The following is a 23,451-nucleotide window of genomic DNA, read 5'->3' as shown; positions in this document are numbered from 1 at the left end:
ACAATGAACACCTACATCAAAACATCATGTTGTATACCTTAAATACTTACAATTTTTATTGCTCTATGATACCTCAATAAAGCTGGAAAAAACTGAAACCAAAAAAAAGTCTGTAAAAATGCAAAGATTTGTTCTTTTCTCCTATCATAATAAAATTATCACTTCCTCAGAAAGAACTTTCCTGGTTACTCTTTCTAATGTACCACACTCCCCCACCAATACCACCAGCTATTCTCTAGCCCATTAACTTGCATGTAGGTTCTAACAACATGTGGAAATATTTTGACTAATTACATATGTGTTCAATTATGCCCTGCCCTATGAGTTTAACTGACATGACACGAAGGATGTCATATCTCTTGTTCACCACTATATTCTCATTTGCTTAAAACAATACCTACTTATCATAGGCACTTTATAAACATGTGTTGAATAGAATGATAATGAATTGGTATTACATATATACAAATACATATACATGTACATATATTCATGTATGCGTCTAAATTAAACCTAAGCCTCAGTATTTGCCAATGAGAGTAATGGTTGCTCTGCCTATATTGTATCAAGCAATTATCACAGGTCTATGAGCTAGGTGATATTATCACTACTTTACTGAAGAGCAACATGAAGTACCGAGAAATGTTGTTGTATAGCAATGGCCACTTGGTTAGCAAATGAGAGAAATGGATATTCATTGTTTCTAATTCTGTTTAATTTATTTTTGCTCTGTAATAAGTCAAATGTATTTAATGAACAAACAGTATATACCATGTGTTGTTCTATCACATATATGGCACTGGATACAAATTTGATTAGGATATAACCCTGCCCTGTAGGAAAGAGAATGAGAGAGATAGGGGAGGAGAGGAAGGTGAAGAGAGAGAGAGAAAAAATAAAAGTTGAATCTGATCCATGATATGATTTCTATTCTATGTATATTTACACGCAAATAATGGTTTGTGCACATGCAAGGACTGACTGTGCTATTCGAAGTTATTTTCAATAGGAGAAGGAAAAGGGAAGAGAAGGAAAAGCCATGCATCTCAACTTTCTAAATGTTAAAATACCTTGTATTGCCAAAGGCAGGAAGAGAAAGTCACACAAGAGGGAGAAGTATTGACCAAGGAAGCAGAAATATGTAGTCTGCATGGAGGCCTCATTCAGCAATATCTTTTTGCCCTTATTCTGCCAAATCTTATTTACCACCTTATGTCCTTCTATAAAAGTCCTGAAGCTGGATGAAAAACTTTCAGGTCCTATTGACTTTTACATTTATTTAATTTCTGCTATTGATGATAAAGAGCCAGCGAAATGAGCTCTGGGGAGAAAACGAGAACATATTTCTGAATTTTATATAGATAAATATATTAAAGTCAGAGTTGGATTCTGTTACTTTCCCAAGTGGGGTTCTTGCATAACTGTCAAGAAAGGTTTTCTGGAACATTTCCCTGTTGATCTGTTGGTGGCATCAAATATCCTGTAACTGGTGCAGGAGATGCTGTTTATGCCACGTGAGGATTTGATGAAGCAATGAACACAACCTGCGGAATCAATCAGAATGCCATAGGTGAGTCAACAAATAACCTTGGGGTTTGCATTACCTGTCTACACAATGTCACCATCATCAGAGTCTACAATTTCTTCTCTGAATTCAGTCTCAACATCAATTTTCTGGGTTTTTCAGGCATTCTTTAGATGAGGCTAGATCTAGGAAAAACACTCAGTGATAGCTCTTGGCCTGAGATCTTGATTGCTGTTACTGTGGCCTTGCAAGTAGATCAATCATACATGTGGATGATGGTGCTCAACACGTCGGGTAAACCGAAGTGTCGTGGAAAATACAGAGCTCTTCTTCCAAACCTGGTCGTTCATGCTGATGGCAACAACCTATCCAAATCACTGATTTGCTGAACATGAGTAAAGCATTGCAAAAAACCACATTGACCCAAAATAGGAGGAATCATTAGGAAACTAAGGAAAATGCTGGTTCTTCTTCCACAAACTCAGTGTGAAATGGAGTGTATGTGGCGGGGAGATCCAGAAAGAGATAAAGACTTAAGCATTATATGCTCCAAAGCCATTGCTTTTCTTGATTGACACTTTCCAGTTCTGTAACCAGTGGAATTAGGGAAAGCAAAACTTCTCAGCTCTGTAACTAATCTAGGAGCAGAAGCCAACAGTAGCCTAGATATTACGATCTGAGCATTACTAAGGAGTTTACTGCCTGGTTCAAATGTTTCATGTAATGAAAAAAATGCTGCACTTAATTAAGTTACAAAATCATTAGGAATTGTTGAGAAACTCTAGCTTCTAGGATCTTATAATGCAAGAGTCCAACAATAAAGTTCATTTGATTTAGTCAATCTCTTTTCTGTGGGGAATGGCTGTAGGGTGGGGGATGTAGTCTAGCATGGAAGCCCCAAAAGAAAGTAGTGGAGGGGCCGGCTCCGTGGCCGAGGGGTTAAGTTCGTGTGCTCCATTGCAGCGGCCCAGGGTTCGGATCCTGGGCGCGGACATGGCACCGCTTGTCAGGCCACGTTGAGCTGGCGTCCCACATCCCACAACTAGAAGGATCTGCAACTAAGATATACAACTGTGTATGGGGGGGTTTGGGAGATAAAGCAGGAAAAAAAAAAAAGACTGGCAACAGTTGTTAGCCCAGGTGCCAATCCTTAAAAAAATAAAAAAGAAGAAGAAGATTGACAACAGTTGTTAGCCTAGGTGCCAATCTTTAAAAAAAAAAGAAAGTAGTGGAAAAATAATCTGATCAAACTATTATTATTTTATGATTTGGTTTTGGCTTCTGTCTGACCCAGGCCTTTGGGTAGTGAAACTAATGAGCACCTCCTAGGTTTTAACATCCATTTTCTCACCCTGGAACCCTCAGTTCTTGGAAGATATCCTTGTTCTATCCTTCCTAGTACCTCTTGGTCTCTTCTTTCCTCCCATTTCCCAGTCTTCTCCAGTTGACATCCTTTCTGCTCAGCAGCCAGGAGGATCTGCTGCAAGTCTCAGGGTAAGAGAATGGGCAGGTATGCGCACACTGACAGAGAATTGCGAAACCCTGACTTTCTGCAGCAGGAGGCTGCAATAATAGGATAATGGAGCAGCATCTGGCACTGCCTGGGGACCTCTCCATTGTAAAATATTCTGATCCTAAGTAAGAAGGGAGGCCCTTCGAATGAGTAAGGATGAAGAAAAATAGCTTTACTTTATCCATTGTGATAGGCAGAATTCTAAGATGACACCCGGTCACCCATGCTCCTGCATGATTCCCTCTGCTAGAGTATGGGTGAGACCTCTGTATTTGATGGGATATCAATCCTGTGAGTAAGTTAGTAATCAGTTGACTGTGAGTTTACCAAAAAGGATACTATTCTGGATGCACATGATCTAATGATGGGAACATTTTAAAAAGCCTTAAAGCAACAGAGACTTTTGCTCTCCTGGAGGCCTCACTGTAGAAGTAATTTGTGATGAGTTCCACAGCTGAGAGGAAATAAATTCTGCCATTTGAGCGTGGAAGGGGACCAGAGGCCTCAGCTGAGACTACAGCCTCAGCCCACTCCTCGATTACAGCCTTATAAATCCTGAGCAGAGAACCCAGCTAAGCCATGCCCAAACTGAGAAGCTGTAGAAACTGAGAGATAATAAATGTAGGTTGCTTTATAACTCTATGTTTGAGCAATTTATTACACAGTACTAGAAAATGAAGGCAGGTATCTTCAAGGCAAGACTGATACTCACCTTACCACGATTACAACAGATTATTTTGTACCCGATGATAGAGAGGGACACAGCAATGCAGAACTCCAGCACACTTAAAATGAGCACCATACCATCCATACCCTAAGAACAAATTCATAACAAAGGAACATGAGGAATAGAGATGATGAGTTCAAATCATTGACCACTGATTACAATACTAAAAGAGAAGAACCATTGGCCAGAGGTCAGAAAAACTGACTCCTAATTGCAGACATACACTTATTAGTTCTGAGCCTGCTGAATGTCATTTATCCTCTCACTTTTTCACCAATAAAATTATCATTTTTTCCCTGTCCTCTACTTTCAGTGCTATTGTAGATATAGAATATGAAATGCTATAAAAGGGGGGAAAGGATCATAAAGATAATTATCAACTTAGTTCTTTCAAAACTAGGAATTCCATATAGTTGACACAATAATATGATCTCATATCTTAGTAATCGTAGGTGGAGTGATAATTTTAGGCAGAATAACAATAAGCCAAGGAGGTCCACATCCTAGTCCCCAGAACCAGTGAATATTTCAAGTTACAGGGAAAAGGAGAATTAAGTTTGTAGATGGAACTAAGGTTAATAGCTGACCATGAGATGGAGGGGTTTTATGGATTACGCAGTGAGCACAAAATAACTACAGAACACTTATAAGTGGAAGCAGGAGCTGGAAACCTAAGGGAAGTAAATTATTTTAGCAAAGTCACTGAAGGGGTGATTTTGGAGTGAATATATGGCGGTCAAGATTCTCCTAGGATTTACTAGGAATTAAGAAAAGGTAATGCGATCGATCTGCTTAAGAAGTTAGGAAGAATGCTGAGTTCCAAATTTGGGTTTGGAAAAGAGACAATAAGAGAAAGAATTAAGCAGCACAGTGAAAGACTGGAAGCTCAAATGGAGAGGAGACAACAGAAAACTCAGTGGTGTGAGAATGGCCAATAGACTTTTTAATAATAAAGATTTCATTGTATTTTAGTCTGCTATGGGTACAGCAATATCTCTTCCTCCACGCACTTACCCAAAACTTCAAGAAGTTTCACTACCTACAAAATCTTGTGTAAGTGCTAATTTGGAGAATAAAGCAACCAGGATGCTATCTAGATGAGGGCAAGGGGCACAGAAAAGTAGTAAAATTCAGAACAGAGATTGAGAATTTGCCAAGAGCTGGACATTGAAGCAAAAAGTGCTTAATCTTGCAAGAACATCCAGAGATGGGAGGTATACTGGGTTTTTCACCATTTGTAATATAACGTTCAAGGCAATTTCCTTTATTATTAGAGAACCAGGCAACTGTATCAGGCTCCATCAGGACTCCCTGGAAGATATAGAGACTGACATCTGGGCTCCATTTTTAGAGTGGATAACAGGACATACTTACCAGTGTTTTGAAATTAAACAGGAAGAATTGAGCAAAATGCTTAGCACACTAGTTATTACAGAGTGGATGTTCTACTACTATGAGCTTTCTTCCCACTTTCCCTTATCACATTTAGAGAAGGAACAAAGAGAGAGATGAGACATGGGCCTGACTCCTACATAAAAGATTGCCCTATTTCTCAATCAATTCTAACTTCCCAAAGTGATTCATCAATTAGATGACACTGATTGTTACTTTTGCCAGAGCCCGGGCTCCTGTGACTTGCTTCTACCACAGTATCCCATGAAAAGAGGAAGCACTAACCATTAAAGCAGATACAAGCATGGAACAATTCTCCGAGTTCTGATGATTTCTACACAAAGGGAAAGTGACTGAGAAAACGATTATGCTGCTCATAGTGACTAAGATCCCTGATGCAGCAAAGATAGAGCTGGTAATGTTCAGCCCTAGGCTACCTTGGACCTAGAAAGGAAGGAAAATCAGTTAATCCAACAACATTCTCTGATACGTCTCCATCAATAACTTTACATTCACAACTTCTTGTCCAACCATCTTCTCTGTCTTGATTATAGCAATAGTCTCCTAACTTGTCTCTTTTGTTATAGTAATTGCAACTCCAATCTCCTGCCAAACCACAAATATCGTACTATTATTCCTACATTACAGCCTTCAGATGACTCCCATGGGCGTGTGAGCTCAACTCCAATCTCCTTAGCAGGGCTTTCAATACCCTTTACCCTTTAGCTGGACAGTCCTGTCTGTGTCCATCTCCCATCACGTTCTGTTTCAGGTGACTGACTTCTTATTTTCTCACTGTTTCTTGCCTCTCATGACTACATGCCTTTTGCATATTATCTCCCTTTGTTCTCTCTATTCCTTTTCCTGTATTCTCTTCTCTCAGTGAAGTTATAGAGGCTTTTATAAGAACTAAAATTCCTCAAGAAAGTATGAGAGGCTTAGTGTGGCTGTAGCACATAGTAGATTTTAATGGTTATGGTTATATCTGGAGGAGATGCTAGAGAGACAGATTGAGGTCAGATTTGGAAAAGCAATATTGATCACCTGCATAATTTGATATTTATCCTTTGAGTGAAGATAACTAAAAAATGTTCTTTATCTAGGAAAATCATTTATTGAGATCTGGGCTTTTGCCTTTTATTGGCTTTGGGAAAGACATATTGGCATGAAAGCTTTGTTTTAAATTTGCTTCTCCTTATTTAACAGCTTTATTCTGGATTTATTTAATTGAAAACTGAATCAAAATCCTTTCTGTATATAATTGGAATACATATTTTCATCAATAAGTCAATAAATATGATGCTACATCAACACTTGGTGCTACTGTCATGGGGGGCTGGATCTCAAGCTGTAGGGTTTGTTTAACCGATCCTTTGGATGTATCTTCTCATGACTTCTCTGTATTTTCATAAAGATTCTCCCAGCAAGTACTTTCCCAAATGTTCATTCTCATGTCAATAATTCTCTTATCTGACAATTTTTTATTCCAATTTTTGAAAGACCAATCCCACCAGGTAAAACTTACAATTTCTTCTGATTTTTAAAAAGTAAAATTTGTTTTCTATTCTGGAAGAATACATACATGATTAATCTTTCTTCTTTTGGAGCAAAAACTAGGAAGCATTACTCACCAGACCTCTTGTAGTTCTGGTTCCTGCTGCAATTGACAAGGACCCTGATATAAGAAACTAATAACAAGAAGAAAAATACGGGTAAAAAACTTTAAACAAATATGTAAAGGGATCACTTGCTAAAACTTATCCTCAAAAGTCACAATTATGTTAAACAGAACAATTATATTAGAAGAAACACAAAAATTTGTAAATAACGGTAGCCTTTTCCCAGAAACAACAGAGAAATTTTACTAGATGGATTCACAGGAGAATTTATCCACCCTTTCAGAAAATGTCTAACAGTGATGGTATTTAAACTGTTTAAGGGGATTGAAACATACAGAAAGCTTCTCAATTCCTGATATGAAGTAATCCTAATATGAGGCCAAATTTAACAAGATTAATATCTTATTATTAATATATAATTAAAACCTAATGATTATTTTCTTTTAAAATGACTATTAAAAGTTGTAAATAAAATAGTAGCAAAGAAAAATTTTGAATTCTATATTAGATGATACTTCTAATATACTGATTCACTTGACTCCATCAATTGGGTAATTATTTTCCATTTAGCTCAGATGATTGGAGTGAAGTCGATGGGACTCCCTGCCTTAAGCTGTTTAACTGTTTGAGTTTCTAGGTTTGCTTTCCCTATTTGATTTCAGAAGTTTCAAAAAATCTATCTTCATACCAAAAAAGACTGATCTAATGAAGTAGCTTGATAAATTTTTTCAACAAATTTATGAATACCAAGACAGATGATTAATGTAAACTAAGTCTCTTCTGAAAAAAAATAGCAGGTCGAATCACCCATCATGTAATATGACGTGAATCAACAACAAGTGGGTATTTCTCCAAATGTCTAGTTTTTTTAGTATTGAAATGCTGTTATAATTTATGAAATTAATGAATTTAAGGAGAAAACTCAGATGCTAATTGCTATTCATGTTTACAATGTGGATAAGACAGTTAATAGCACTTGATGTTCTTATTGACTTAAACATTATTTATAAAATATGAAGAGTTGCAATTTCTATAATATGATAGAACATCTGTCTCAATCTTAAGGTTGTTATGTTTAATGGGGAAACACTGGGGTCATCTTATAAAATCAAATCAAGATAAAGATGTAGACTCTTATGTAATACTATTCTTAGTATATTCACCAAAATGGTTATATAAGAAAAATATTTGAAGCAAATGGTTATAATTACTTCTTTCTACATATAAATATGTTATACTGCAAAAATCCAAGATTATCAACTAAAAACTGCTATACACTCTAAGAAAATTCACTAAGGCACAAGGGAACATCATTATATACAGAAATTATATATATATATGCTATAAACATGTGTTTGTGTGTTTGAATATAGGAATTAATAAGAGAAATTCATTTACCATAGCAAAAAATTTATAGTTTCTGAGACAAAACGCTTAACAAAGAATGTGAAAGGTACGTATAAATAAAACTTTACAATATTCCAAAAGTACACAAAAGAAAACTTGAACAGATAGACTAATGTGAGGATAATTTTATGGGATTGTGATAAAGGACATTTATCTCTACTGGAGACTAGAGGGCCAAATAGAAGAGAAATGTGTGAGTGGTTCTTGGTGTTATTCTTGTACTGCATAAGGGAGAAAAGGAGGCACTTCAAAGGTGAAGTTTCGAGATAAGGTTGAAAGCATAACTGATGGTAGCAGGAAAAAATATTCCCCCAGTTAAGCAAAGGCTCATCTAGTGGGACGCCTACAAGAGTCTGAGCAATGTCTCAGTTGACAAACACAGCTCCTGCAGTTCCTGGTAATCTACTGAACATGTGTAAAGGTGTAAATTATGAAAACTGGTTTCCAAAGTGGTCTTGAAAAGGAAACGGAAAGGGAAGCAGAAACCCCAAGTGGTTAGATGCATGAAATACTGGAATTACACTGACCCTATTTGAGCTCTAATTCCCCTACCAAATAAGTGTGTGATCTTGGGCGATTTACTTAATCTCTCTAAACCCTAATTTCTTCATCCATAAAATGAGGACAATGATAAATCCTTTCTCAGAAGTTTGGGATGATTGTTTGAAATGGAATTACACATATAAAGCACTTAGCAGAGTGCCTAGAGCACAGTAAGAATTTAATAAAAGCTACTACTGACATGAATATGATCAGATATATAAAGCATTGTACAACTGCCCAGAAGGAGACCAGCATTTGCTCTTCTTCAAAGCTTGCAACAGGCATGGGGGCGCACAAAGCCAGCTCATTATAGACTTTAAACTCTAAACTGTCTCATTTTCAACTTTGTAGATAAAGGGAAACTTGGCAGACTTAAATAGATTCCCTGAGTCTAACACACATCCAGTTCATAGATGTATTTTCCTCTTGTCAGTAGATAAAACTTGATACTTTATGCTTCATTTACACTCTCAATTTGCAGAGAAACTCTCTTGCAATTTTTTCTGGGGGGAAATTTTAAACTTTCTTAAATTTTAATTTAATTTATAGTTATTAATATTGAAATTATGAGATAAAATGTATCTAATGGCAATGGTATTTGCAAAGATTTGAGAGTTGACTGTAAATTGCTTGCATACAAGCCATGTATCCTCTCCTCTCTTGCTGACAAAATTCTCATTTTTTTCAGACTCTATGAGCTTCAGTGAACGCTTGCCAGCCATAGAGGTGAATCTTGAGTAGCCCAAGCTAATAATGGCAAATACATGACCTTTGCCCATAGCTGGCTTAGGAATATAAAGCATTTATGCATTATAGAACTTTTATGAACAAGAAGATGTGCCAATGAGTCTGATACACTATGCCAGCAGTCCTCAATGAGGTAACTCCTGAAAAACCAACCCTATAAATGACTAACTACCAGGCTTCTTGTTGTGGAGTAATCAATGCTTTCAATTTTTTAACCATTCTGGTTTAGATTTTTTGCTATATGGTGTTGTAATATACCCTGATACATTAATTATTTAGTCTGCCTAGCTTTCTTTGAGTTTTATGTTATTATTCACATTTATGAGAAAATTGAGTCAAAAGAGGTTGGAGACCTTTCTCAAAGTTATAGACCTACAAGAGAGGGTTAGGATATGATTCCAAAGCTCCAGGAGATTAACAACTATGTTATATTGTCTCCAACTATGTCAGACGGTATTCTGCTCACCATCACCGACCCCCAAATTGTGTACCCTGAGTACACTGTTAAAGGACGATCATAAATTCCATTAAATGACACCACACCAGTAGTCATTATTATTCCCAAGCTGAAGTTCACCAGGGCAATCAGAATCTGGACAGCCTAGAAATGATGAAGAAAGTAAAAATTGATTACCTACCACAAAATTTGCTGCCAAGATACCCCCTTTCCAACCACTAAGTTACCCTTATTCTCTATCTTTTGAAATAGTCAGATGATCTTGATGATATTGTCCTGCCACTTTTCTTACATACAAAGTACTGTGTAAATATTAAGTTACTAAAATTATCTCTTGGTATATCTATCCCAATTGCCTCATTAATTTCAAGATAAAAAAGATGGTACCAGGACCTTCCCAGAGGTGCTTTATGATACCTACCTATTATGCTACTCCTACCACCACTGTTGATCTCCTTCGCACATGCTCAGACAGGAGTGATCCAGAAATTAGGAAGCAAATGTTCTAGCAAGAGAAGTAATCTAAGGAATGAGAGTATGTACAGCAGAAGACAAAGAGAAGAGAAATATGCCATTTTCCTGGGGTCTGGGGCCTGGGGCCTGAGGACATGAGTGAGTACATGGCCCAAAATAGAGAAATTGGAGTACATTAACCCATTGAGTTCAAAAGGATCCACAGCATCATAATGACTTTGTACCATTGGCTTAAATCTTGGGCTAAAGATAATCCTCTATATTCACTGTCCTTCCACCTGCACTAACCTGTCTTTCTTTACATCATCCATTTCTTTTAGACACATCCACCTGTGACTCCAGACAGAAATGCACAGAGCACAGACGAAAGCTAAGAAAACTCCCCAGAGAGAGATAGTAAAAAATATGGGGCCATCAGCTATCAGGAAGTTCTGTAGATGGAACACGAGCTGCTGCACATATGTCCTTTTCTTTTGTTGCTCTTCCGTGGTGAAGTTAAATATAGTTGTCACGGATGACCCACAACCCTACAGTAGATCTGAAGTCACTATATTTTAAATACAACTAAATCAGATGCATGAAGTAATAGAATATTGTATCATTTTTCAAGTGATAGGCTCTGCACACCAAATACTGATATTCCTAGGGCCTGCTGATGTATTACGAGGCTAGTGAGACAGAGTATTTGATGTTAGATCTGATCCCTGGTGATTCTACAACAGGATTGGTCTTCTCCCAGATCCGCTGCTGACTTACCCCGAGGACTTTGGGTTCCCCCTTCAAGAACTTCTCTGGCATCCCTAGCCATTGGTACTCGTTTTGAGAAGCATGAGGTCCTGGCTGGTAAAAACCAGCACCAGCCCCTGGTGTCGTCTGTTGCATTCCTTGCATGGTTGTCATGGCAGCAGAAAAGATGCTATAGTAAGAAATGTAATTTAGGAAGAGGTCATGAAAATGATAGAACAACATCGGGTCTACATGCGCTTCCTCTATTACAACATCTATTAGGACATTTTTACATAATGTAATTATTCATAGACTAGCCAGGAAAGTAGAACAAGGAGAGAAGGCGAGAGACACAGAGAGAGAGAGGGAGGGAGAGAGACAGACAGAGAAAGAGAGAGAGAGAGACAGAGAGAGAGAGAGAAATGCCCTGTGACGTCAACATGTCAGAAAGTATGGAAGAGAGGGAAATGTGGATAGAATTGAGGCAAATATGCTGGGCCCCTCAAATTAGGGAAATGTCATCAAGTTCATATATCACATCTGCACTCTGATTTTATCTCTATCCCTATGTCTGCATATTCCCTTGATTACAATCATTTCCTCTTTGAGAGTCAAGTTTTTCAACAGTAATAACACATGGAATCACCTGCAGTCCAATTTCCTGCGTTTTGTAGTCTTCCTTTTCTAATCAGAGCAGAATGACATTCTCAGAGCTGGAAAATTTTCCCAGGTTCATCTTGACTAAATAAAATTTATGTAATCTTGGCTTTTACCCCATAAATTTTGGACTTTGGAGGTGGAATTTATGATTCTGAAGTATATCCCTTGCACCAAGAATTTAAGTCTGTTGTCCCATTAAAATGTTTTAAATTAATGTTTAAATTGATAATTAATTAAAACTGACTTGCTAATGCACAGCAAGGACATAAAATTATCTTTCTGAGACTCAAAGCACAAACACAATGCTCTACTGCCACCTTCTCTCCTCAATCAGGTTATGTGGAGATAGGTGTAAGTCACATGATTTTTTTTTTTTTATTGAGGAAGATTAGCCCTGAGCTAATTGCTGCCAATCCTCCTCTTTTTGCTGAGGAAGACTGGCCCTGAGCTAACATCCATGCCCCTCTTCCTCTGCTTTTTTACATGTGGGACGCCTACCACAGCATGGCTTTGCCAAGCGGTACCAAGTCCGCACCCGGGATCCGAACGGCCAACACCAGGCCACCGAGGCGGAATGTGTGAAATTAACTGCTGCACCACCGGGCGGCCCCCATGTGAATATTTTTATCTGCTCTTTTGAATCCATGTTCAGATGTTGCATGGCTCTCTTCCATAAATTTTGAGGGAAGTGAAACTTGGTAAGACTCTGCCAAAGCCAATCAATTCTGATACCATTTACGCTTGATTGGTATTGATAAATGTCTTAAGGTTGGAGATGTGTGTACTTTGATTAATTCAGATTTCTATGGAAAGGATTATTAACCTGTATTTATATTCAGTGTGCCAAAGGAACTACATTATTAGTTAACTAGCAATAAAACTGACGGAGATCCAAAAAAAAATGAGTCTATTTTAAAGATAGAAAAAAAAGTCCAAAATCAAAATACAAGATTAATCATTTAAAACATTATTTTAATTTTAGTTACATATGCATTCTAAGTTCTGAAAAGTACAAAAGAGCAAATCATAAAAGAATGAGTAAAATAAAAATTAAGAAAATGATAAGAAAAATATAATTAAAAATTCGTAAGCAATACATAAGGTGAAGGAGACTAAAATAGTTGAGATCAAGAAGTAAACAAGAGAATGTAACCAAAAATTCAATATTTCTTTTTCTGTTCTAAAAAATTTCTAAAATCAACACAGAGAAAGAAATTTGGAAGTGCATTTTGAAACTAGGAAATAACTAAAATCCCCATAAGTTAGATGAAATGATTGTCGAAAACAACCAAGATTGCGTGAGGATGAATTTAGGGGAAAAGTAGAGACATCATCAAAAAAAACAGGACACTACCGCCGCAGATGTTCAGAATACACTTCTCAAAGATGAGAGACTCACTGAGGTATAAAACATATATTCTTGTTTATAATCCTGAGAATATATGCACCAGTTGATAGCAGTAGCTTCTCTGGGCAAGTATAGTTCTGGGAAGTAAAAGGCAGGAATAAAAGAGAAATCACATCAAAAAGCCACTTTTGTAGAAGGCCATCTGTCTCTGACTAAGTCTTAGGCTGGAGTCCACAAAGAAGGAAGAAAGCATTCTTGGCCTGAGTCTCCAAGAAATCCCACAGATTAGGATCACCTGAATATATCATCACAACCAAAGATCATAAGATGCACTAAAGCCAGTCTGTGAGATTTAACCAGGAGAAACAGCAAGTGTGTCAGATGTTAGCATAATCAAATACACAGTATGTAATAAATATGGACAAAGTATTTTAAAAAATGGAATCAAAAAAGCGAGAAAGCACGGATAAAGTGCAAAAACTGACATGACACATTTAAAACGTGTCATGAAAAAAGATAACGTTGACATTAAAAAAAAATTTGACCAAAGTGTTAAACAGCAAGGAACAACTGAAAAGAGAATTAGTGAACTGGAAGGTAAATCTGAAGAAATCACCCAGAAGCCATATAGAGAGAAAAGGAAATGGTCATAAAAGAATACAGGTTAAAAGATTAGAAATAAAGAGTGAAAGTTCGAGAATATGTATAATTAGAGTACTAGAAAGAGAAAATATTAACCAGAGGATGGGCAAAATTGGCAACGTTTGGAATGATAATATATCTGTACATTTTCTTTAACTGATGAAATTCTTAAACCCACAGACACAGGTCACATAACATATACCAAGGAGTACCTTTATCAGATCTACATTGAAACACATTGTAGTGAATTTACAAGATAGCAAAGAACAAAGATGATCTTCAAAGTAGTAGAAAAGAAAAGTCAGATCACACACAAAGGAACAGCAATTAGACTGACAACAATCCAGAAAACCACAGAAAAATATTTTTCAAACAACTATAGACTTAGAATTTGTTCTGCACCAAAACTGCACTTTAAGATCAAGGGTACAATAAAGACATTTTCAGATAAGTAAACACCTGACAAAGTTTACCAGCACAGACATTTACTAAATAAAACTTCTAAATGATGTGCTTTGAAAGTAAGGCATATAAAACCCAGAGGGATGTTCCACCATACAAGAAGGAACGGTGAGCAAAGAAACTGGTAAACATGCATGTACACACATAGTTTGCAAAAATTAAGAACAATATCTAACTTGTTAGGTTAAACATAAGGACAAAATATAAAATACTGGACCCTCCAAAAGCAAAATTTGGGATTGGAATGTCAAGGGTTGGTCTTTTAATGTCCTTGTGCTCTTTGGGTGATGGGTGAAGGAAGTAACATTAGATTTCGAGTAAGAATGAAAAACATCGAGTTACCACTAAGCATAAGGAGCGGGTTGTTTAATTTTTCAGTAAGAGAGGAAAATGTTATGACAAAACAAGTGAATGATAATTAAAAGAATAAATGCAATCCATCAACTAAAAAAGCAGAAAAGGAGATGAAATGAGCAGAAAAATAAGTGAGACAAGCAGTAAGCAAAAATATGGTAGAGGGCAAGGCACCTCCAGAATTGCCAAGCGAGGGCATCTGAGAATCCTCTCCTCTTTAAAAGCAATGAGAACACTGCAAAAATTATCAAAATCAACTTTTTCAGAACTCTGGACACTAACCAAGACCTTGCTTCAATCCTGGGAGCATTTATTCAAAGAAAATGGCCGAATCTCAGTAAAAATATTGAGCATGGTCATTTTGTTTGTAGTAAAATATTCATAGCCTAGAATTCACCATTTTAACCATTTTTAAGCCTGCAGTTTTGTACTGTGGTTTTAAGCACATTTACATTTTGGTGCAAAAATTAGCATCTCCATCTCCAAAACTTTTTCAACTTTCTCAGCTGAAACTGTAGTCGTTAAATACTAACTCCACGTGTCCACCTTCCCCCAGCCCTGCGGCCACCACCATTCTACTTTCCATTTCTATGAATTTAACTACTCCAGGAACCTCACATAAGTGAAATCATAAAATATTTGTTCTTTTGTGACTGACATTTCCCTTAACAAAATGTCTTCAAAGTTCACCTATGTTGTAGACGCACATCAAAATTTCTTTTCTTTTTAAGGCTGAATAATAATCCATTGCAGGTATAAACCACATTTTGTTCATCCAATCATCAGCCAATGTACACTTAGGTTGCATCCACCTTTTGACTGTTGTGAATGATATTGCTGTGTAAATGGATATACAATTATCTGTTCAAGTCCCTGCTTTCACTGTTTTAGGGTGTATATCCAGAAGTGAAATTGTTGGATCATATTACCATAAGGTAATTGTAAGATTAATTTTCTTAGAAATCAACATACTGTTTTCCACAGTTGTGACACTATTTTACTCCCCACCAGCAATGCACAAGGGTTACAATTTCTCCACATCCTTGCCAAACTTGTTACATTCTGGGTTTTTTTTGTTGTTTTGGGGGGTTGTTCTGACAATAGCCTTCCTAATGGGTGTGAAGTTGTATCTTACTGTGGTTTTGAGTTGCAGTTTCCTAGTGACTAGTGATGTTGAACGTCTTTTCATATGATTCTTGGCCATTTGTATATCTTCTGTGGAGAAATGTCTATTCAAGTTTTCTTCAATTTTTAATCAGTTTTTTTTTTGTTTTGTTTTTTTGTTGTTGAGTTCTTTATATGCTCTGGATATCAATTCCTTATCAGATATACCATTTGCAAATATTTTCTCCATTCCATTGGTTGCCTTTTCACCCTGTTGATATTCTCCTTTTATGAACAAAAGTTTTTAGTTTTCATGAAGTCCAATTTATCTGTTTTTTTGTTGTCATTGCTTCTACTTGTGGTGTCAAATCCAAAAAAATCATTGCGAAACTTAATGTCATCAAAATTTCAATCTATGTTTTTTTCTAAGAGTTTTATAATTTAGCTTTTAGAATTGGGTCTTTGATCTATTCTGAATTGATTTTTGTACTTATATGGTGTAAGGTAAGGGTCCAACGTCAGTTTTTTGCATACAGATATCCAGTTTTCCCAACACTATGTGTTGAAAAGACTGTCCTTTCCCTGTTTAAAGATCTTAGCACCCTGGTTGAATATCATTTGACCATATATGTGAGAGTTTATTTCTGTGCTATTTCATTCCATGATCTGCACATCTATTTTTATGCTAGTATTATAATTTTTTGATTACCATGGACTTGTAGTTAGTTTTTAAATCAGGAAGTGTGAGATCTCCAACTTTGTTTTTATTTCTCAAGATCGCTTTGCCTATTCAAACTCCCTTGAAATTCCATTTGAACTTTAGGATTGATTTTTCTATTCCTTGCAAAAACTATATCACTCAAATTTTGATAGATATTTTATTGAGTCTATTCAATACTTGCATATTAATAATATTAAGTCTTCCCGTCCCTGAACACAGGATGTCTTTCCATTTCTTTGTGTCATCTTCAATTGCTTTCAGGAATATTTTGTAGTTGTCAGTGTGAAAGTCTCACCTCAATAGTTAAGTTTACGCCTAAACATTTTTTTTTTTGCTACCAGTATAAATGAAATTATTTTCTTAATTTCCTTTTCATTGTTCATTGTTAGTGTATAGAAAAGCAACTTATTTTTGTGTGTTGATTTCATATCCTACAACTTAACTGAATTTTCCTCCACCTACCATCTTTTTGTGTATGGAATCTTTGGTGTTTACAAAATAGAAGTGCATGTCATCTGTGACCAGAGATAATTTTACTTCTTTCTTTCCAATTTGGAAGCCTTTTATTTCTTTTTGTTGCCTAACTGCTCTGACCAGGACTTCCATTTTTATGTTGACTAGAAGTAGCAAAGGCAGGCATCCTTGTCTTGCTCTTGAGCCTAGAGGAAAAGCTTTCATCCTTTCACTATTGGGTATGAGGTGGACTGTGGGTTTTTTCATAGATAGCCTTTATTATGTTGAGGGAGTTTCCTTCTATTGGTAGTGTTCTGAATGTTTTTATCATAAAAGAATGTTGAATTTTGTCCATTGCTTTTTCTACATCACGTGAGATGATCACGTATTATTGTTTATGTCATTCTGTTAATGCAGTATATTATATTGATCCATTTTCAAATGTTGGACTGCACTTGCATTCTAGGTATAAGTCTGACTTGGTCATGAAATATAATCTTCTTAATGTGCTGTTGAATTTTATTTGCTAGTACTTTGTTGAGGATATTTGTATCAATAATCAAAAGGGATAGTGGTCTGTAGTTTTCTTTTCCTGTAATGTCTTTATCTGGCTTTGGTATCAGGGTAATGCTGACATCATAGAATGACTTAGGAGGCGTTTGGTCCTCTTGAATTTTTTGTAAGAGTTTGATAAAGATTGATGTTAATTCGTCTTTAAATATCTAGTAGATTTCACCAATGAAGCTACCTCATCCTTGAGTTTTCATTTTTGGGAAGTTTTTAATTATTCATTCAATCTCTTTACTAGTTATAGGGCCCTCCCCATTTTCTATTTATTTTTGATTCAGTCTAGGCAGATTGTATGTTTCTAGAAATTTATCCATTTCATTTACATTATCTGATTTTTTGGAGTATAATTGCTCATGATACTCTTATAGTCACTTTATTTTTTCTGTAAAATTTGTAAGAATGTGCTCTCCTCTGTTTCTAATTTTAGTTATTTGACTCTTCTATCTTTTTGTCTTAGTTAATCTAACTAAACTTGTGTCAATATTGTTGATATTTTGAAGAAGCTACTCTTGGTTTCATTGATTTTCTCTACTGTTTTTTTCTTTTTTGAGCTTTGTCATCTTTTTACTTGTTCTAATCCCATTCCTCTCTCCCAACTCTGTGCTTTGTGGTATCTCTGAAAACCAGAAGCCTTAGAACCACGGAAGTTGTAAAAACCAGTAGCTTAACAGGCTATGGAGGTGTTAGAACAGGGTTGTAAATCCCAGAAAGCTCCATCACCAGAGTATTATGAGTATTTGATCTGTTTGGCAACTACCTAGAAGAGCCACACTCGTAGATATTGTCTTTATTTGATGTGACTAAGAGTTCATTCAGTGAAGGAAACCCTAACTCCAAGGTGTTTGTCAAAAACAATCATTAGAAACTGTTTAATTCACACCTTCCTGGGCAGTGATAGCTGTTCAGGGAAAGAAAAGCTGAATTAAAAAAAATTAAAAGAAAAAGACAAGAAGGAGGTACATGCAGGGAGCTTTGAAAAATTCCTAATGTATCCATGGAAATCTAGAAAGTCATGCACATGTGGAGGGTTGCGTCTATGCCCAAGAAAGAGCTGAGAAGTCCCTGATCCCTCAACTATAGCTGATCTTAAGAATCTATGCAAGTAAGAAGGAAAGGCTAAGACAGAGTTGTAAACTCTGAAGTTGCCTCAGTGCATACACACAAAAAGCCTAACAGAAAAGAAGAGGAGACTTACTATTTTAGGGCTCTTAAAGACAACTGTTAAATCATTAGTTGACCATTAAACTAATCAAGCAGAAAGTTCAATGTCCACAGATTACAAAAAATACAGACTTCACAGAACCAAGGAGTCACTAAACAAACAAACAAAAAATAGCAACAGAAAAACAAAAAAACAGACAACAGCCACAACACTAATGAATGCTTGGGATGGAGTAGTCTTTTAAAAGATCAACAGAATTGGAAATCCTTTAGCTGGGTTGAACAGGAAAAAGTGCAAGAAGAAATTACTAAAACCAGGAAATGAAAAAGGGAACATGATTACCAACTTGACAGAAATTTTAAAAAATTAAAAGGGAATACTAGGAAAAACCGTATGCTATTAAATTAGATAACTTAGATGAAATAGTCAAATTCCTATAGAGGCACTAACTAGTGAAACTGAATCAAGAAGTAATACAAAAGCTACAAAGATCTATAACAAGAAATTAAATTAGTAATTTAAAAGATTCCCACAATGAAAAGCCCAAGCCCATATGGTTTCACTGGCGAAATCTATTAGGCATTTTTTAAAATATTAATAACTCCTTCAAAAACTCTTTGAAAAACGAGAAGAAGAAGGTCACTTCCCAACTGATTGTGAAAGAATGTAAAAGAACAAACTTAGACCCTTCTTCACACCAAACAAAAAAATTAACTCAAAATGGGTGAAAGATCGTAATATAAGAGCTAAAAATATGAAACTATTAGAAGAAAACATAGGAGTTAGTTTTTGTGAACGTGGGTTAGGCAATGGTTTCTGAACTATAAAAATAAAAGCCTCAAGCAACTAAGAAAAAACAGATAAATCAGACTTCTTCAAAATTAGAAATTTTCCTACTTCAAAGGGTCCCATGAAGAAAGTGAAAAGAAAACTCACAGAATGGGAGAAGATATTTGCAAATCCTATATGTGATATAGGACTTGGATCCATTATATACAAAGAACTCCTACAATTCAAATATGAAAGAGAAAAATAATCCGAGTTAAAAATGGACAAAGAATTTAAATAGACATTTCTCCAAAGAAAATAGACAAATGGCTGATAAGTGCATGAAGAAATGCTGAATGTCATTTATCGTGAAAGAAATGTAAACCAAAATCACAAGGAGATACCACTTCACACCAACTCAGAAGGAAAAAATAAAGACAGTAACAGCTGTTGGTTAGAATGTGGAGAAATTGGAATCCTCAAACGTTGGTGTTGAGATTGAAAATTGGAGCAGTCACTTTGGAAAACAGTTTGTTTTCCAAATGTAATAGGGAGACTTACCATATGACCCAACTATTCCACTTGCAGGTATATAACAAAGAGATACAAAAACATAAGTCTACCCAAAATTTGCATACACATTTTGTTAGCAGTATTATCTCTAATAGCCAAAAGAGAGAAAACCTCCAAATGTTCTTCCATTCACCAGACTAGTATAGTGGATCTTATTAAGCAAAGAGGCTTTGGAATTACACTATCTTGGTTTGAATTCCAGTTCTGCCATTCTTTGCTCAAGTTACTTACTATTGTGTTTCTATAACTCTCTACTATAAATAACAGTGCCTATCTCTTGTGGGAAGTTAATAACAAGATAATGCATTTAAATCACTGCATTTCACATGATGAATACTAAACACATATTAACTATTATTATTGTTGTTACTACTCTTATTTATCCATTTTTGGATAATTTATGTTTAATGTATAAAACATAAACTTCCTCTAATACTTGCTGCCACTCAAGAACATGCTAGAGAGGAACTTTATTCCTGACATCCCCAGCTCCCACTTGCTCCTGTCACAGGGCTCCTGGAGAGGCAGAGGAGAGGGGCTTATATGATTAGTTAGAGCATGTTATTCATTGTGCCATTTGGTCATGGGTTGGGTCTTCCTCTCTTTTGCAGATTATTTCAGAGTGTTACGATTAGTTCCTAATACAGAATGGCAAAAGCTAAAGGTAACAAGAATCATGAGAGGGTTATGGGATTCCAAGAGTTTTCTTAATGGAAGGCCCGAAAATTAGACCAGGTTTCCATGTTAAGAAACTTGATAGGTCGTCTTTGGAAAGCCCAACAATTAGCTCAGGTTTCCATGTTAAAAAAACTTGGTAGGTCGTCATTGACACCTTCTCTTACCCACCCTCGATCTCCAAATCAATCATGTTCTTCCAACCCTACACAATTATTTCAAATCTGAGTTTTTCTCCTACATCCTCAGACCAAGATATCATCCAATTTTTATCAAGAATTTTCTCAAAGCCTCTTAATGTTCTCCTGTGTCCACTTGTGAGCATGTATGTCCAGCTCATTCTCCACTTTGTAGGCAGAATGATCGTGTTAAAGTGCAAAAAGAATTCTGTCACCCTCCTCTCTAAAATCCTCCCTTGGCATCCCGGGGCCCTCACTGTAAAGTTAAAATGGGTAATGTCGTTGAAGGAGCAGCTCTGCTCCTTCAGCCCACACCCGTTGTCCTAATCTTACCTTGAATCTCTCTCTTTTGATTTTTGAAGCCACAAATACACTTGACTTATTTTAATACTTCCAGAGCAGTAATTTCATTCCTATATGGCGGCATTTGCACATGTTGAACCCCTTGTCAAGAATGTTCTGCACCTCCCACAGACACCCTGCAACAACTACAACCCCTCCTCCCCCATAAACACACCAGCCCAGGATTTGATCTCCTCACACACTGACAGTGCTTCACAGTCTCTGCCTTCTCTCAGTACAACTCCCCACCTCCTCCATTCCCCACACATGGCTTACTCAATCTATGGTGGTAAGGAAGAGTTTAAGAAATCTTAGTTATTTCTCTCTTACAGCATAGAGACCAAAAGTGTTGTAAAGATAAGTACCAATAATTCTTAATCCAGCTAAAAGTGTACCTGAGCTTACTTCTCTTTAATGCAAAGGAAACTCTGCATTGATCTCTCAGACACACCTACAGACTGAGGATTTAGGAAATGTAGGCTCAGTCTTATCAAACATCTCTAATGGTTTTCCCTCTATACTTAATAAGACTGTGAGCTTCCACAGAGCAGACACTGTATTAAAATAATGCTTTCAAATGATTCTTCTGTTCTCTCCGTAGTTCAGTGGTAACACACGTCAGGTCTTGGCCACTCAGGTATGGTGCTCTGTCTTTCTAAAACCCCTCACTATAAGTTCATATAACAGCTCCTACCTTCATACCATAGAAATCCATGTGTTAAGGAAAAAAGTGTGTGTTTATTCTCCAGGGCTTAACTTTCCCACATTCAAATACCAAGGAATCCAAAAGAACAGAGAATATTGGATAGAGATGAGGGACATTTCTTCCAGTTTGGGGAGGACTTTGAATCTAGTCTTGTCCAGTCATCTGTGACATGCATTTGGCTATTGACAACTATAGTGTCTTTTTTGTAGTTGTTCCCATTACAGATGTAGAGAAGCTTAGAAACCTCCCCTCTCTTCTTCTACTGCCTTCAATCTCCTTGTGGATCAGCACCAACATCAATCTTTTGTTTCCTTATCTTTATGTCACCATTCCCCTCATGGGTCACAGTTGCCAAGGAGGGACCATGAGGAGGGTGGTCTAAAGGGGCCACATCTCCTTCCTAGTCAAACCTATAAGATAGAATAGACACGCATAAGGAGGCCTGAACTTGGGTGGTTTGGTGGAGGATGATGATGGTAATGTAGAGATGGTTACCTGAGCAGGGAAAGACCTCAACTAGGATTCAACAAGTCTGGGTTCTACTCCCTGCTGTTTTACTGCCTAGTGTGACTTTGGATATGTTATTTGCCTTCTCTAGATTTTCTTTAACCCCATGCAAGGAAAGCATGCATTGGGAACAATTGCCTTCGTCCTTCTTTGTGGTCCCAAGAATACTAAGAAACTACAAAGTCTCTTTTATTCACCCACTTCCTCATGAGCATCTTGAGCTTATGCCTTGGGTGTCACATGAATGGTGTCAAAGACAGTTGTAGAACTAGGTCAGGTCACAGCCTATCTCAGGGCCTACGTAAGACTGGGGACCCCACATTTGCCCTACAAAATTTACACCAAATTCTGCATGTGGTAGATATTTTCTTAAATGTTAAATTAAAAATAGTAAGTCAGAGACAGAGAATAAAGACCTTGCAGGAAAGGGCATCAAGAGTACATGAAATAATAAGTCAAAAGTATAAAATATTGCTTTCAGTTTCCTGATATCCTGAGGATTTAGAGAACAAAAGTAACTAAAACAACCTTATCGAGCGTCAGCTGTTGGGAGCCTGTCCTTACCCCCGTCCTCTGCAGCAAAGATTGTTCCTCCAAACACCAAACATATATCTAAAGGTGCACTCAACCCACCCCAACCTGGAATACCAGCTTGTGCCATGGGAGGTGACCTCATCCTCTCTCATTCCACTTCCTGGGATCTTAGAACAAGTGGATGTAGAAACCATCAGCCCTAAAGCCTAGGAAGGCATGTCCTTGGACCTACCTTTCTTCAAGCCAGCAACGTCTGCAGGTCTCTTATAAGTGCCAGAAATTCTGGGCAAGTGCCTTCAGTCTAGGTATAATAACTTGTCCCCACTCCACACCTGTGCAGTCCTCTTCTGGCAATTTGTCTGAATGCCAAAGGTGGTGCTGAATATTTCTGAGTCGCACCACTAGTTCCTTTTTTACATCGGAAGTACTAACTGAGCCTGTGTCCCTAATATGGGTGTGGAAGTCTGTTGTGACATTTGCTAACAGTCAGTGACTGCCTCATACAGTCTTTTATAGGAAAATAATAGTGGCTATTACCACTGTTAGTGGTTTATTAGTGTA

The 23,451-nt window shown here is 36.8% G+C and overlaps 1 protein-coding gene across 1 annotated transcript; it reads right to left on the bottom strand.

The window, feature by feature from the left end:
• Positions 1–951: 951 nt before the first annotated feature.
• LOC124229580 (membrane-spanning 4-domains subfamily A member 4A-like) lies at positions 952–23,194 on the bottom strand. Its single transcript, XM_046644869.1, has 7 exons — positions 23,123–23,194; positions 11,161–11,320; positions 9,940–10,074; positions 6,789–6,845; positions 5,443–5,601; positions 3,751–3,852; positions 952–1,544 (listed from the first exon to the last, which is right to left on the bottom strand). Exons 2-7 carry the CDS (start codon positions 11,302–11,304, stop codon positions 1,506–1,508), a joined length of 636 nt encoding a protein of 211 aa, XP_046500825.1. The 5' UTR covers positions 11,305–11,320; positions 23,123–23,194; the 3' UTR covers positions 952–1,505.
• Positions 23,195–23,451: the final 257 nt, after the last annotated feature.

This window comes from Equus quagga, chromosome 17 (assembly GCF_021613505.1).
Source record: "Equus quagga isolate Etosha38 chromosome 17, UCLA_HA_Equagga_1.0, whole genome shotgun sequence".
NCBI lineage: Eukaryota > Metazoa > Chordata > Mammalia > Perissodactyla > Equidae > Equus > Equus quagga.
Note: the sequence above shows the minus strand (reverse complement) of the source record. Positions and strands in the feature narration are given on the sequence as shown.